The sequence below is a fragment of the Hemibagrus wyckioides genome, linkage group LG17, assembly GCF_019097595.1.
Source record: "Hemibagrus wyckioides isolate EC202008001 linkage group LG17, SWU_Hwy_1.0, whole genome shotgun sequence".
NCBI classification, from domain to species: domain Eukaryota; kingdom Metazoa; phylum Chordata; class Actinopteri; order Siluriformes; family Bagridae; genus Hemibagrus; species Hemibagrus wyckioides.
Window position 1 is genome coordinate 3,877,623 of NC_080726.1, and position 14,460 is coordinate 3,892,082.

Genomic DNA, 14,460 nt, shown 5'->3' on the forward strand with positions numbered 1-14,460 from the left:
TTTTGTTTTTTCTTTCTCGAGTTGGCCCAAAAGCATGTTACAAGGTTAGTCTCTTTCTTGAAAACACACTCCGTTTAGTCTGGCATGGTTATCTACGACATGCTATACCTGCTTAAAAATTATTTTTTTCTTTTTAGCACTGCCATGTATTGGTACTTCGAATTCCAATCTTTCGGTAAAGAATCCCGATCGTCTCGTCCGGATCGGCGTGGGTTTGTATCGCGTGACGGAAATGATTGGTGTGATCTAACAGTCAGAAAAACACTGAGTTGGGAAAAAACGTGGAAATATGGAATTTTGTACAAGGATATGGGCCCACCTCCAACCAATTGCTCTTTTAATTGTTTTTTTTTTGTGATTTTTTTTTTGCACAGGGTTTTCTAGGAATATAAAAGTTGGAAGGGACATTCAAGTTTTTAAATCTCCACATGAAATTAAAAATGTGTGGAGGTAAACAACCAAGTCACTGAGCTCCAGAGGTAGAGACCAACAATGTGAATTCATTATATACATATACACAAACAGTTCAGTGTTTCCTTAAAGAAAAAAAATCAAATAATAATAATAATAATAATAAAGGGTTCTACTTCATTAGACTACTCATATCCACAGCTTTGCAGTACACACAAGACAATTAACATAATTGGTTATGTGTCATTTTGTTTCCATAATCATACTGTTCTGGATTATGTCTTTTTTTTTTCATTCTTTTTTTAAGTCTACACTTTTTTTTAGTGCAGCGAAAAACAAGGAAAAAAAAAAAAGGAAAAAAAAAATTATATGTACAATTTTATGCAAGTCTCAAAAATAAAATCAAATTTCACAGCCCTAAAAAATGTGCAGGCTAATTCCGACCTCTATACAGCAGTACTGTTTTGTGTTTGAGTCTCCTTCCATCCTTTCTTTCTTTCTCTTTTTTAATTTTTCTTTTTTGTACGGCACATCTTTCGTTTCACTGTAGATTTATTCGCCATGGAAATCTATCAACTACTCACTTATTTACATACCATAATTCAGTGGATCATGAGGAAAGCATGCCATAGCACATTTAAGGAAGAAATTAACAAAATAGTCCTCTAAAAAATATATTAAATATTGTTTATTTTTGAGAGATTTTTAAAAAAAATTTTTTTCCTTTCTGAGAGATTTATGTTACGGACAGTGTGAAAGAGTGAAACTATGCCTTCCTTCCTTCCTTCCTTCCTTCCTTCCCTGGGTTCTTCTTCTTCTTCAACAACATCAACGACAACAACAACAACAAAAAACAAAAAGAAATAAAATGAAAGAAAAAGAAAAGACTGCAGGGTTGAGGACGTCACTGACCTCAGCGATCGCCGGTGCGACGCTTCAGGCAGGCGGAAACACATGCTTTGGGTTCGGACATGCACATTCGCTCGCACTCTTGTCTTCAAGAACAAGGTTTGCTTTTTTCTTTCTCGTGGTTATAATGGAATGGCTGTTGATCGCATCGTGTTTATGGAAAAAAAAAAATCACTGCTGTCCTCAGTTCATAAATAACAAACAATAGACATCCATATTCCTTTTCTATCAGCTGTTACGTAACTACTGGCATTGCGGAGCTCAGTCATATTTTCTGATGGAGGATATACGGCAGCGCTACTCATGCTTATTCACGTAAAAAAAAAAGAAAAAAGAAAGAAGTCTCGGTCTCTCGAAAACCACTTGTTTTGTATTTTCACCCCATGGTGTCGTGGTCTCGCCTTTCGTTCATGAAACGACATTTACCCCGGCATTGAACCTTGAAGCATGCCGTCTTAGTTATTTGCAGGACTTTTTTATTTACCTCAGCATTTAACCTTAATGCCTATGTTCACACTAGCAAACGACAAAGCCACATGCGACCGCTCGAGATTCCCTCAGCATCTGAATGACATCTGAATTGAGATTTCCTCAAAGCATAGAGAGAGAGTAAAGCGACTAAACTGAAACGATCAGATGAATCAAACGATCCCTCAGACCGACCAAATGGAGAAAGAGAAAGAGAGAGAGAAAGAAAAAGCAAGAGAGAATGATCCGATGTTTCTTCAGTTGCAGTTCTGACCTGCAGTTCATTCACATTTACTGTTCGAGATGCAAAAATGAACAAACAATTTGTAAGCATCATGAAAAAAAATTAAAGCTTGAAAGGAAGTAGTAGATTGTTGGGATTCTCCAGCGAGGCTATGTAACTTGTACAGTTACCTTTCTTAGCTAATTTGATCTAATCTGACAAAAGAATACCTGCTGATACAAATCCTAGCAGGTATCGTAGATCAGACGACCGAACGCCTCACCGATTAGCATGTTATTTATTTGCATTTAGCTAGTTACCTTTAAAAGATAGAAATATATACACCTCTGTTTCTCAGCAAAACTAAAAAAGCCCACAAGAATCCAACTACAAGCGACACAAGAGATTTATCGCTTGCTAGTGTGACTGCTGGGCTCTCGATTTGCCCCAGCATCGAACCTTGAGGGACGCCGCTCTCGATTTTGGCCCGTTTATCTGAGACGCCTCACTATTTGGGCCCGGATTCCTGTCGCTCCTTTTATATTTCAGTATGCATTACTGTCAGGAACTACTGTCACTGCCCACCGTGTACAGCGGTCTCGTAAGTGGCTTTGCCGTTAGTATCTCTGCACTGTAAAGCAATCAGATGTACTGAAATACTGATTTCTTATGCTGCTTCGAATTGAGTGTGAGAAAGAGCCTAAAACGACACACAAAATAAAGAAAAATTAAAAACCAAGAACAAGCTATGAAATAAATGACTAGTAAATAATTCAATAAATTAATGGAACAGTGATGAGCTGGAAAATGCGCTAGGAGGCAGGGGTGTGTGTATATGTGGGTGGGGGTGTGTGTGTATGTGAGAGAGAGAGGTAGAGAGTGCGCTTTTGCCCTCTGTGCTATATGGAGCGAATGCACCCGTTTCCCTCTATGGGTGAATAAATAAAGCATGACGTACAGAGCAGATGAATGGCAACAGCCTTCCTTCCATCGGACACACGATCTAGTCCACAGAGGCCGTCCGTCTTCATCCGTCGGCGCGCGATTGTGTTTCGATTGTGTGTTTGTGTGCACACTTCTCTCTCTTTCTCTCTCTCTCATATACCTACACATACCACTGTACAGACTACAGAGTAGTGGAAATACTTCTACTGTACGTGACGCGCCCCGGCCGCTCGCCCGCCCTCTCCCTCTCTCTATATATATTTATTCACAAATCTTCCTCAACCCGATCAGCAGTGGTTGCTTCTTTACAACTTCATTTAGGTTTAGTTAGTATTACAGTACACACACACGTCAGCCGCTCGGCTAAGTGCTAACTCCAGTGAAATGCTACGCAGGGTTTTATTATTTTTTTTTCTTTTTAAGGGGCATCAGTAGTCCGGAGGTGTGTGTTCGTGTGTGTTCGTATGTGTGTGGGGTGGACGGCCAACGCCGCCGCCGCCACCACCATCACCGCCTTCATGTCTTCGTCATCATCGCCGTCGTCATCGTTATGCTCATGGTTCATCGTTAGCTACTCCCACACCAGAGGAGACGGAGGCATCTCGGAGGGCTGAGCTACTGTCGAGCTAGAAAGGAAAAAGAAAGAGAGAGAGTTACGTCATGTCTTGTGCTTTCATCAGAAACTTGCTTGGAAGATCTCATCCCTCAAAAACACATGGAGTGTCGTTTCTGGGAGAGGCAAAAAGTGCAGTGTAAAAGTTTGTACACCCTTATGGAAAAAATGCTATTACTAAACAATATTAACAGTTCGCATCTTTCTTTCTAAATCTGTAATATTAACTTGTATTTGCTTTTAATACTGCATCGATATTATCCTTTTAGATTGTAATATCATTATTCTTCATACACCTTTTTAAAAAGACACTAAAGACAGAGGCAGTGGTAGCTCAAGTGGTTAAGGCTCTGGGTTCAAGCCCCAGCACTGCCAAGCAGCCACTGTTGGGCCACTGAGCAAGGCCCTTAACCCTCTTCTCTCCAGATCATGGCTGACCCTGTGCTCTGACCCCAACCTCCAAAGTTGGGATATGCGAAGAAGAGAGAATTTCACTGTGCAGTAATGTACAGTTACATTTCTGCCATTTGGCAGAAGTGGCAGCTTGGTGGACCTGGGAATTGAATGCACAACCAGTAATCCAACACTTTGACCACTAAGCTATCGCATCCAGATACCACATGTGACAATAATAAAGGTTTTCTCTACTTCTGAAGAATATGACGTGGGGTAGCTTAGTGGTTAAGATGCTGGAATACTGATTGGAAGGTTGTTAGATCAAATCCCAGATCCACCAAGCTGCCACTGTTGGGCCCCTGAGCAAGGCCCTTAACCCGCAATTGCTCAGTTATATAAAGTGAGATAAAAATGTATGTCGCTCCAGATGAAGGCATCTGCCAAATTCCCTAAATGTAAATGAGATTGTAAGTGAGAAGTTTGAAACAAGCACATTTTGTTTGACACCGCCTACATTTCAAGTTATTTCAAGTTCATAATTAACAAAACTGGCAGGTGCTCATTATTGTCCAGGTGTGTCCTGTTAGATTGACTGTTTAAAGCAGGAGTGGCTGGTCTTTTCCGTAAACGGCCGGCGTGGGTGCAGCTTCTCATACCAATCAAGCAGGAGCCACACCTGACTCCACCTGTTTAATCAACTGATCCTGGCTTTCAATAGACTCAGGTGTGGCTTCTGCTCGGTTGGAATGAAACCTTCTACACCGGCCCTTTTTGCTCACTAGGGATGATTTTGTCTAACATCTACAACTGTTTTTTTTTTTTATGTTCTGTAAAGCTGCTTTGAGACAATGTTCGTTGTTAATAGCACTATACAAATAAAACTGAAATGAATTGAAAAGAATCTGCTTATGATCTAGAACATACAAGCTCATCTGTGAAACATGGTGGTGGTGGAATTATGGCTTGGGCTTGCTTGACTGCTTCTGGAACATTCTCACTAATCTTTATTGATGGTGGAGCTCATGATGGTAGCAGCAGAATGAATTCAGAAGTCTACAGAAACATTCTGTCTGAGGATTTACAAAGAAATGTGTTGGGAGAAACATCATCAAGCAAAACATACTGCTAACACAACAAAGGACTTCATCAGGGGAAATGGAAGGCTTTAGACTGGCCAGGTCAATCACTAGACCTTAACTCAGTTGAGCAGCATTTTACCTCCTGAAGACAGAACTGAAGGGAGAAACTCTCCAAAACAAACAACAACTAATAGAAGCATTGCTACAAGCCTGGAAAAGCATCACTAAAGAAGAACGCAACGGTTTGGTGATGTCACTGGGTCACTGTCTGGATGCAGCTATTGCAACAAAGGATATACAGCTAATTAATAAGCGTTATTATCCAATCTGTTCCCATACTTTTGCTCACCCAAATAGGGTGGTTTGTCACCAATGGTGCCGTCTTTTTAATAAAATTAAATGTCAGGAAATGAAAGCTCAAATTCTGATCAAATGCTGTATTATTTTCGACCAAATGATTTGAATTTGAAGTAAATTAATAAATAAATAGATCACTGTGTGTTTATCTCTACATCTAACCTTCTCTCGAACACACACAGACACTGTTTAAGTGAGAGGCAATGGCGCCCTCTTCTGGTCAAAACAAAAGAGTCTCTGGTTCATCCTCTTACCTGATAAAGCTTTTGAAAGCAGCGGACTGGGGATTTATACATAAAGGAACCCGATTCCCCTTCTGCTGCTCCAGGATGAACTGATGAATGATCTCTGTGAGGAGAGGAAAAACACAGAATGGAGAGATTATTTAAAAAAGAAAGAAGGAAGGAAGGAAGAAAGAAAGAAAGAAAGAAAGAGTGTACCTATTACTAATATTATTCTTTTTATACCTACATAATATATTTCATAATGTTTATATAAAAGATACATCACCAAACTGATGAGTCCCATGAGTATTATGTAAAAAAGCATTTATATTTATTTTTTAGAAAGAAAGAAACAATATAAACAACAAACAAAATACAATAAACAAGAAGCCTGAAAATGTGACAAATAACCAAAATTATAAAGGAACATAAAAGGAGGGAAGAAAAGTAGTTTTCTTTTCTTTTCTAAAAAAGAATTTATAGAAGAACGCAAGTAAAATGGAAGGAAGGAAGGAGAAAAAGAAAGAAAGAAAGAAAGAAAGAAAGAAAGAAAGAAAGAAAGAAAGAAAGAAAGAAAGAAAGAAAGAAAGAAAGAAAGAAAGAAAGAAAGAAAGGACTTAAGGAAGGAAGGATGGAAAGAAGGAAGGAAGGAAGGAAGGAAGGAAGAAGAATCATTAAAGAAAAAAAGAAAGAATCAGTAAAGAAAGAAAGAAAGAAAGAAAGAAAGAAAGGACTTAAGGAAGGAAGGATGGAAAGAAGGAAGGAAGGAAGGAAGGAAGGAAGGAAGGAAGGAAGAAGAATCATTAAAGAAAAAAAGAAAGAATCAGTAAAGAAAGAAAGAAAGAAAGAAAGAAAGAAAGAAAGAAAGAAAGAAAGAAAGAAGTAATGAAGCAAGAAAAGAAAGAAAGAAAAGGAGAAAATTTTAGAGTTTAGTATTAGGTAAATTTTTTTACATGTATTTATTTCTGTGCATCTTTTAAAGATGAAAATCTGAGGAGATGAAATCTACATGTTCTATCAGTCAGAGCCTCAGGATTTCAGCCAGATGCAGAAGCGAGTGATGTCTGATTCCAGACCCACACTGCCCTGAACATCCACTTTCCCTTCTTTCTTTTCTTTTCCTCTCCTCTCCTGGCTACATGGCCTAATGTGCTTTCAGTCTCCAGGCAGCTGACGTCCACCCTCGCTAATCCTCCAGCAGTAACACAGTGCATGCAGGACATGAGGAAGAGGAAGGAGGAGGAAGGGCAGGGCTATTTTGGGCCGGTCGCAGGGTAAGCCTGCTTCTAAACCTGCAGGCCTCTGACAGCCGCTCTGAGTGAAAGGCCACCACTGATGGAGGGGCTGCAGAGGAAGGAGGGGGAAAACGAGAGGAGGAAAAAAACAAACAGCAGCAGTGGGAGAGCGAGCAGCAGGAGGGACCACACAGAGGCATGATGGGTACATACTCCCTGATCTGATCCAATTAGACAGAAAGGAAGGAAGGAAGGAAGGAAGGAAGGAAGGAAGGAAGAAAGAAAGAAAGAAAGAAAGAAAGAAAGAAAGAAAGAAAGAAAGAAAGAAAGAAAGAAAGAAAGAAAGAAAGAAAGAAAGAAAGAAAGAAAGAAAGAAAGAAAGAAAGGGGAGGGTAGTGGAAAGGCAGAAAGGATGGAAGATAGAGAGTAAAAAACAGAAAAAAGACAAAACAAGAAAAAAGGAAAGTAAAAAAGAAAACTTGTAGGCAGGAAGAAAGAGAAGAGTAAGTCAGAAATTTAGACAAACAAAAAATCGCAGAAAATGTAAGAAAAAAAGAAAGAAAGAAAGAAAGAAAGAAAGGGATGGAAGGAAGAAAGAAAGCAAGAAAGTAAAACACTGCAAGAAAAAAACAGAGAAATATTTATGCTATTATTTATGCTAGAAAATAAATAAATAAATAAATAAATAAATAAATAAATAATTTAATCAATTAAACAAAAAGGGAATAAATGCTGAAAAGACAGAAAGACAGGAAGAAAGAGAAGAAGTTAAAAACTGAGATGTAAAAGTCCGTACCTTTGACCTGCCGCACTGATGTCAGATTTTTCTCAAAGCCATCGTCGAACTTGGGGTTGGTGACAGGTTCGAAGTCGCTGGTGTAAACTCGGCCAGACGACGTGGTGTAGCAGCATTTACACATGCAGGTGTGGTAGCGCAGGCGTCCTTCATCCAGGTACGGGTGAGCCAGAGCATCTTTAGCCGAGATCCTCTTAGACTGGACAGAGGAAGAGGTTCAGACATGAACAGAGCTTTAGTAAAGGATCTCTGGTCTGATGACATCACCATGGAACAGTTTGGCCACAAAGAGCTAAGACTCATCACTGTGAGAACATCAGCTCCTGTGAAGCATGCTGGTGGGAGCATCATGAGACTGCAGAGGCAGACGTCCACCTTCCAACAAGACGACGAGTCTAAATGTTCTACCAAAACATCCACCGGAGTAGACAAAACCAAGAACCTTCAAAACCAAGAACCTGAAACTGAACGGTTCAGTCCAGAATCTCTGACAGGATGTTTATATTAAAAAACTGTTTCCGTTTTCACACGGAAATAAACTTTAATTCAACTTAAAAAATAATTGATTAATATGCCACAATATTTAATGGAAAAATGTAATTGTCAGAAAGAATGAAAGAAAGAAAGACAGACAGAAACAAAGGCAGAAAGAAAGAAAGAAAGAAAGAAAGAGAAAGAAAGAAAGAAAGAAAGAAAGAAAGAAAGAAAGAAAGAAAGAAAGAAAGAAAGAAAGAAAGAAAGAAAGAAAGAAAGAAAGAAAGAAAGTATAATAATTAAATTCATGCATATTTAATGAAAAAAAAAAGATTAGGTCTAAAAGAATAAAATACTTAGAACAAAAACAGCAGCAATTATCTGACCAAAAATGACTGATTTTTATTTAATTTATAAATAAACTATAAATAAATATTAAAATAAAATTCTAATAAAATAAAAAAAAAAATCAAACTAAAATATTACCCTATTTAAAGGTAATGATTTGCCTTAAAGCAAATAAATAAATAAATAAAATGTAAATAGTTGTATGATACAGACTTTCATAATAAAGTAGAAGATCATATTACCAGTCTGATCTTCAGCAATTTTTCCAAGAAAAACAAACAGAAATATCGGGATCCAGATGTGTGAAGCTGACAGAGAAATATCCCCGAAGATTTGCAGCTGTAACTACAGCCAGAGACGGATCTAGCAAATATTAATCCTAAAATCCATCCAAGAAATTGATGCTTTTATTTTGTATAATTGAGTTTTGTGTTAAAATAAGTATAAGATATCTTGTGGAAATCAAAAGATTTAGGATTCAGGCTATAACACAACAAAATGTGGAAAAATTCCCCTGGGGTGTAAAGACATTGGATTTATTTATCCGAAATTAAATTGTGTTATTTTTAAACTTTTCCAAGCACAATGCAGATTCTTTATTGCTCTAAATTAGTCTGTAAGTAGGAAGGTTTGCCTTCTGAGCTTTGGATTAGAAAACTGGAAAGAGGAAAAAATGTCTACCTCAGTTAGCTGTGAAGTTTTACCTATAAATAAAAAACTTTTTTGTTCTCGGAGTGTGCCGGAAACACATCAGATTTTTAACCTGGAGTCGCGAGGAGGCGTATAAATCCAATAATCCTTGCCTTTACAGCAAGACGACACAGGTATACAGATTCGACAACTGGACATAATCACATCTCCAAACAGCTCATTTCCTGGTATCCATGGCAATGTGTCATGATCACATACACATTAATTTCACATCAGCTATATCTATATTTAGAATCAGAAATCTCGACACGACCTGCCTTTATGAATATTCATTCCTGTTCCTAATAAAATTTAAAAGGAATTTCTCAAAAAAAATTGGTTACTCTTGGATTTATATTAGATTTTATTCTATAAAAAATGACAAGAAATGTATATTCTCTGGGTTAAATAAGTCTTGATCTTCACATAGAAATTAACTTTAAATCAACTTAAAAAATAATTAAATGCATTCAAATTAATGAAAAATAAAATTGGCTCAATTGCATAAAAAAATAATGTTTAAAAAGGCCTAATAGAATAAAATAGTTGGAAAAACACCAGCAATCAACTAACAAAAAATGACTTTTTTTATAATTATTTTTTCCTTTTAAATTTTTATTTCATTTAAGTAAAATATTAAAATAAGATTAAAATAAAATAATAAAATCATATTAAAATATTACCCAATTTAACTGTTATGCTTCGTCTTAAAGCACATAAATAAATAAAGGAATAAATAAATAAGATTAAAATAAAATAATAAAATCATATTAAAATATTACCCAATTTAACTGTTATGCTTCGTCTTAAAGCACATAAATAAATAAAGGAATAAATAAATAAGTCTAATAAGTAAGAAAATAAATAAATAAATAAGATTAAAATAAAATAATAAAATCATATTAAAATATTACCCAATTTAACTGTTATGCTTTGCCTTAAAGCAAATAAATAAATAAATAAATAAATAAATAAATAAATAAATAAATAAATTACTTAATTAATTAATTAATTAAAACATAATAATAATAAAATTTAAAAAAAAAACAAAAAAAAAACACAATAGTTGTATGCTACAGACTTTCATGATGAGGCTGAATTGAAGCACTCACCGGGTCAAAGACCAGCATCCTACAGAGCAGGTGAACTGCCTCATGAGTCGCCTGACTGGACAGGGTGTAAAGGACAGGAAGTGAGGGCTGTGGAAACAGAAAAAAAATAAGACTCAAGTTCACAAAATGCTTCTCAGATTTCATTTAAAAGCTCATGATCAAAGCTGGATGTCGCTGAGTGATAATAACACACTGTTTAAGGGCTAACTCGGGGTTAATCACTGTAAACAGCTGTCTTTATGAGACATCACAATCTGTGAGCATTATATTCTACTAAACCTAATATGCCCGCATGAACGCGGCTTTTCCCAACAATTACCAAGCGCATTGCTGCGCAGCGCTCTGCAAATTGAGGCCATCATAATTGCTACCAATTACCAGCCTGCCATTACGACTAAAGAAGCTCCTTCAGCTGCGAAATATTATTTACCACAAAACATACAGAGAACGTTAAAGGAAGTTGTTCAGCCGGCTACGAATGAGGCTGCGGCTCCCGACTGTCTGGTTCGTTTGGTTCGTCCTAACAGTCAGCGATGTGTGTGATGTGTGATGGAGGATGTGGGACAGCACAAACAATGAGCGAGGTTATTTTTAACTCTGTCTAATTATCTCCTCCGCCCACCCGACTACCCCTGCGCCTGCTCGCCAGCAGCACTGATTGAAAAAGCCCAGTGGTAATCGTTTGTTTTCCCTGATTAGATTTTTTTTTTTGTGGGGAGTTTAGAGAACAGATGCAAGCCCTGGCTGGTGATTCATGCTCATCGGGAGAAGTCTGACGAAGCGGAAAGACCAAACGAAGAGGAGATGAAGGAACGAGTGCTCTACGCCGAGAGGACACCTTCGGGACCTTGATAGAATGGAAAGTATGAAAATAGCGAAAGCGTCGTTTATTTGTGCGCGACAGGCCAACAGGTCGGAGTGTGAATGTGTGTGAGAACGTTAGCGTGCGATGGCGCACCGGCATTAGATCGGGATTAACCCGAGACGCTGCTTTAGACAGCTGAAGAGGAGGCTGAGGGGCTCTCCACACCTCGTGATGGAAAAAGCTCAATTAAAGTAATGATGAGTCAGGAAAGCCAACGCATGGCATCATCGGCGCAGCTCCACTCTGACACGTTCCACCCTCGCTGAGGGAGTCATCCGGCACAACAGACCCATCTCATCATCCACACACTCCACTACAACAAAGTGGTCCTCCATGCTGAATTACTCACTGGTTAGGCAGCCAAACCCTAAACGCTACTTAGTGCATGTGATTAGAACCATCTGACCGTCTGTCACAGCTTACACGCTGGGTTTATACTGTATGTCCATGGTGGGACGATACACGAAAATAACCAGCAATGGAGTGAGGTCTCTTTCAAACCACAACAATTTCCTTACAAATACATGTTTATATATAGTAAAAAAAACACCACATCATATATATATAGTGACATTTAATGTTGTGGAGACCAAAAAATGGAGTTTCCTCCTGTTGTTGTTGTGTCCATGTTGATGACTGAGCGTCTTTGTCATGTTCCACTCCATAGTGGAGGTTAATATGAAGCTTATATGAAAGTAGACACTCGGGACTTTAAGAATTTGTAGTGTTTCAGAAGGATTTCTGTATTTTAGCCTGCTAGGGGTTAATATATTCATAGAAAAGTTTAAAGTTTATTTTTCTTCCACACAGATGTTTGTATGTTCAAAGTAAATGTTGATATCAAACCAATTCCTGCTCTCTGAGATGCTCCAAGTGCTTGTTCATCTAAAAAGCAGCTCAAATTCAATCTTCAACCAAGATCTTCTGATCAAAATTTGATCTTCTGTGTAGGATTATCCAACAGAGGGAAAAACACACGTCTAAAACACACTGAAAAAGAACAGGCGTTTTTAGATCAGACTCTCAGCCTGAACATCCTCCAAATAAGTCTACGTATTTCCATACTGTCAGATTCTCTTATGACAAACGAACAGAGTTCTGACCAGTCAGAATCAAGAATTAAACAGCACTGTAGTGTAATACTGCAACAAACACACACCACACAGGACAAAAACCCGGGCAGAAATGTGCAGATCCCCAGCGATGATTGCTATTAATAACCTTTTTAAAGTTTTTCTATGCCGTCTAGTTTTAATTATTTTTTTATCTAAAAATTTCCATTTCCAAATAGAATGTTTTATTTTGCAGACAGTTCCAACTGAGCTTCACCTTCCTGTGTGGTAACGCCCACGTGACCTCCAGCTGACCTGCACAACCCCAACACGCTTTAATAACAGGTGCAGGCTGTAGATTTCCAGCACTAGATTCAACCACACACGCACACACACACTCACACACACACTCACACACACTCACACACCTCATCTGTTTGTTAATGCTTTGCTAAGATTCAAAGGTCTAAGCGTCTAAGAAGGCTTTTACACTACAGTTTAGTCTGAAACAGAGCACAGGTTCGATATCAGTAATGGTTCAAAAAGCTGTGATGTGGAACAGGAAGTGCAGCTCGGACCCGAGACTTCCTGTACAATGTGTTGTGAGTTGGAACTGTATCATGATTCACGTGAACACGACTTGTACTCGGGTCTGCACTTATTTAGGAAGTAAAGTAGGCTCTGTGTGTGTGTGTGTGTTACTGAACGTGTAACATGAGTGAGACAGAAACGTTGTGAAACACTGAAGAGACAGAGGAGAAGCCTCATTGCGCATAATATAACAGCTCTACAGTAATAATAAATGCTTGAGATGATGCAAGATGAGCAACAAATACACCGGGGTCGAGTCTGAAACCAGAGCGACGCTGCAGAGCAACCGGAAACAAACACACTGGGGTTCAGACCTCAGTGTGTAAACCACCTGAGAGTATGTGTATCTCCAAATATCTAAACCAAGTGGAAGGTTCAGATGCTTCAGAAAGGTTTTCATCCTCTTGGCTCCTTTCTTTGGCTTGGACCTAGTAGAAAACCTCGCGGAGATGATGATAATCTCAGCATGGCTCTGACAGAGACGTGTGTGAGAGACCCGAAGGCTCGGTTTATTTATTTATTTCTGGCTTTGTTTCTGTCTAATGCAGTTAGTTGGTACTACTTCGAAACCAAACTAAAGATAAATGACCGAACCGCATCCTGCAGCGCCGTCGTGTTCGTTAGCAAAAGTAAACTGTTCGCCTGGAAGGATTCGCTCAAACCCACATGAAAGTTTCTTCGGCAACTATTTTGTTGAGACCCGCGGGTTTTTCAGGAATCCCTTCACAACATAATCCTAATTTGTGTATTCAGTTACATCGATACTCAGCACTTGAGGAAATGAGAATCGGCGAAGCCTACTGTCCTCGCCTGTGTGTGTGTGTGTGTGTGTGTGCTGTCAGAAACAACAGAACTGCTAAAGTGTGAAGTGAGTTCGGTTTAACAGGCTGCTCTCAGTGCCTGAGTGTGTGTACGCTGGTGTAACGGAAATCTGACCTGAAAGGCGGAGATGGGTATTTGGGCGTTTTTGCAGGATAAGGTGTCATGCCAAGATTTAGCAGCACACACACACACACACACGAATCCAAAGTAGTTTAGCAAACAGTTTTAGCAGAAATGGCAGAATTTAGCATAACTGTCATACTCTGAAACCAATAAAGCCTAAAAGGTGACGGAAAGTTCCAGACATTGTAGCCCTGGCTTATCAAATTCCTTTTAATTCTACATAATATGTTACAGTTATCTGAATATCAGTGAGTGTGTAGCTTTACACTGCAGCAGACCTTAGCACCACATTATAGCTGCATCCCAGATGGTGCTTTAGATTACAGTGGAACCTTGGCGTACAAATTTAATTGGTTCTGGAGGTGAGTTCTTAAGGTGAATATGTATACTGAAAAACAAATTTTCCTATAAGAAATAATGTAAATGCAGATAATCCGTTCCAGCCGCCCAAAAATATGAGCAATATGACCAATACGAAGCGTATGTAAACTGTATGGCTGCTTACAAAGAACTGACCCAAGCCAAGCATTCCATGTCAAGGCTCCTCACAGGAAGTCGTGCCACCAAGCTTGGGATAAAAATAGAACAGACCACCCACACCACCAATCTGTCAACAGAAAAACACCCCAAAAATCGCCTAGCTTTTGAACGCATGCTGAGGTAGAGATGGTATCGTGGGTTGAGTCTTTCCAAACAGCTTTCACTGACTGAAATAAAATGAAAATAT

General features: G+C 38.5%; 1 protein-coding gene across 1 annotated transcript in view; it reads right to left on the reverse strand.

The window, feature by feature from the left end:
* Nucleotides 1-341: 341 nt before the first annotated feature.
* nlk2 (nemo-like kinase, type 2) overlaps nt 342-14,460 on the reverse strand; it is a 92,987-nt gene continuing 78,868 nt past the window's right edge. The window contains exons 8-11 of the mRNA XM_058413421.1: nt 10,281-10,367; nt 7,657-7,855; nt 5,656-5,749; nt 342-3,582 (exon numbers count right to left, since the gene is read on the reverse strand). Coding sequence (XP_058269404.1) covers nt 3,528-3,582; nt 5,656-5,749; nt 7,657-7,855; nt 10,281-10,367 — 435 coding nt within the window. The 3' untranslated portion in view covers nt 342-3,527. The remainder of the gene's footprint in view (nt 3,583-5,655; nt 5,750-7,656; nt 7,856-10,280; nt 10,368-14,460) is intronic.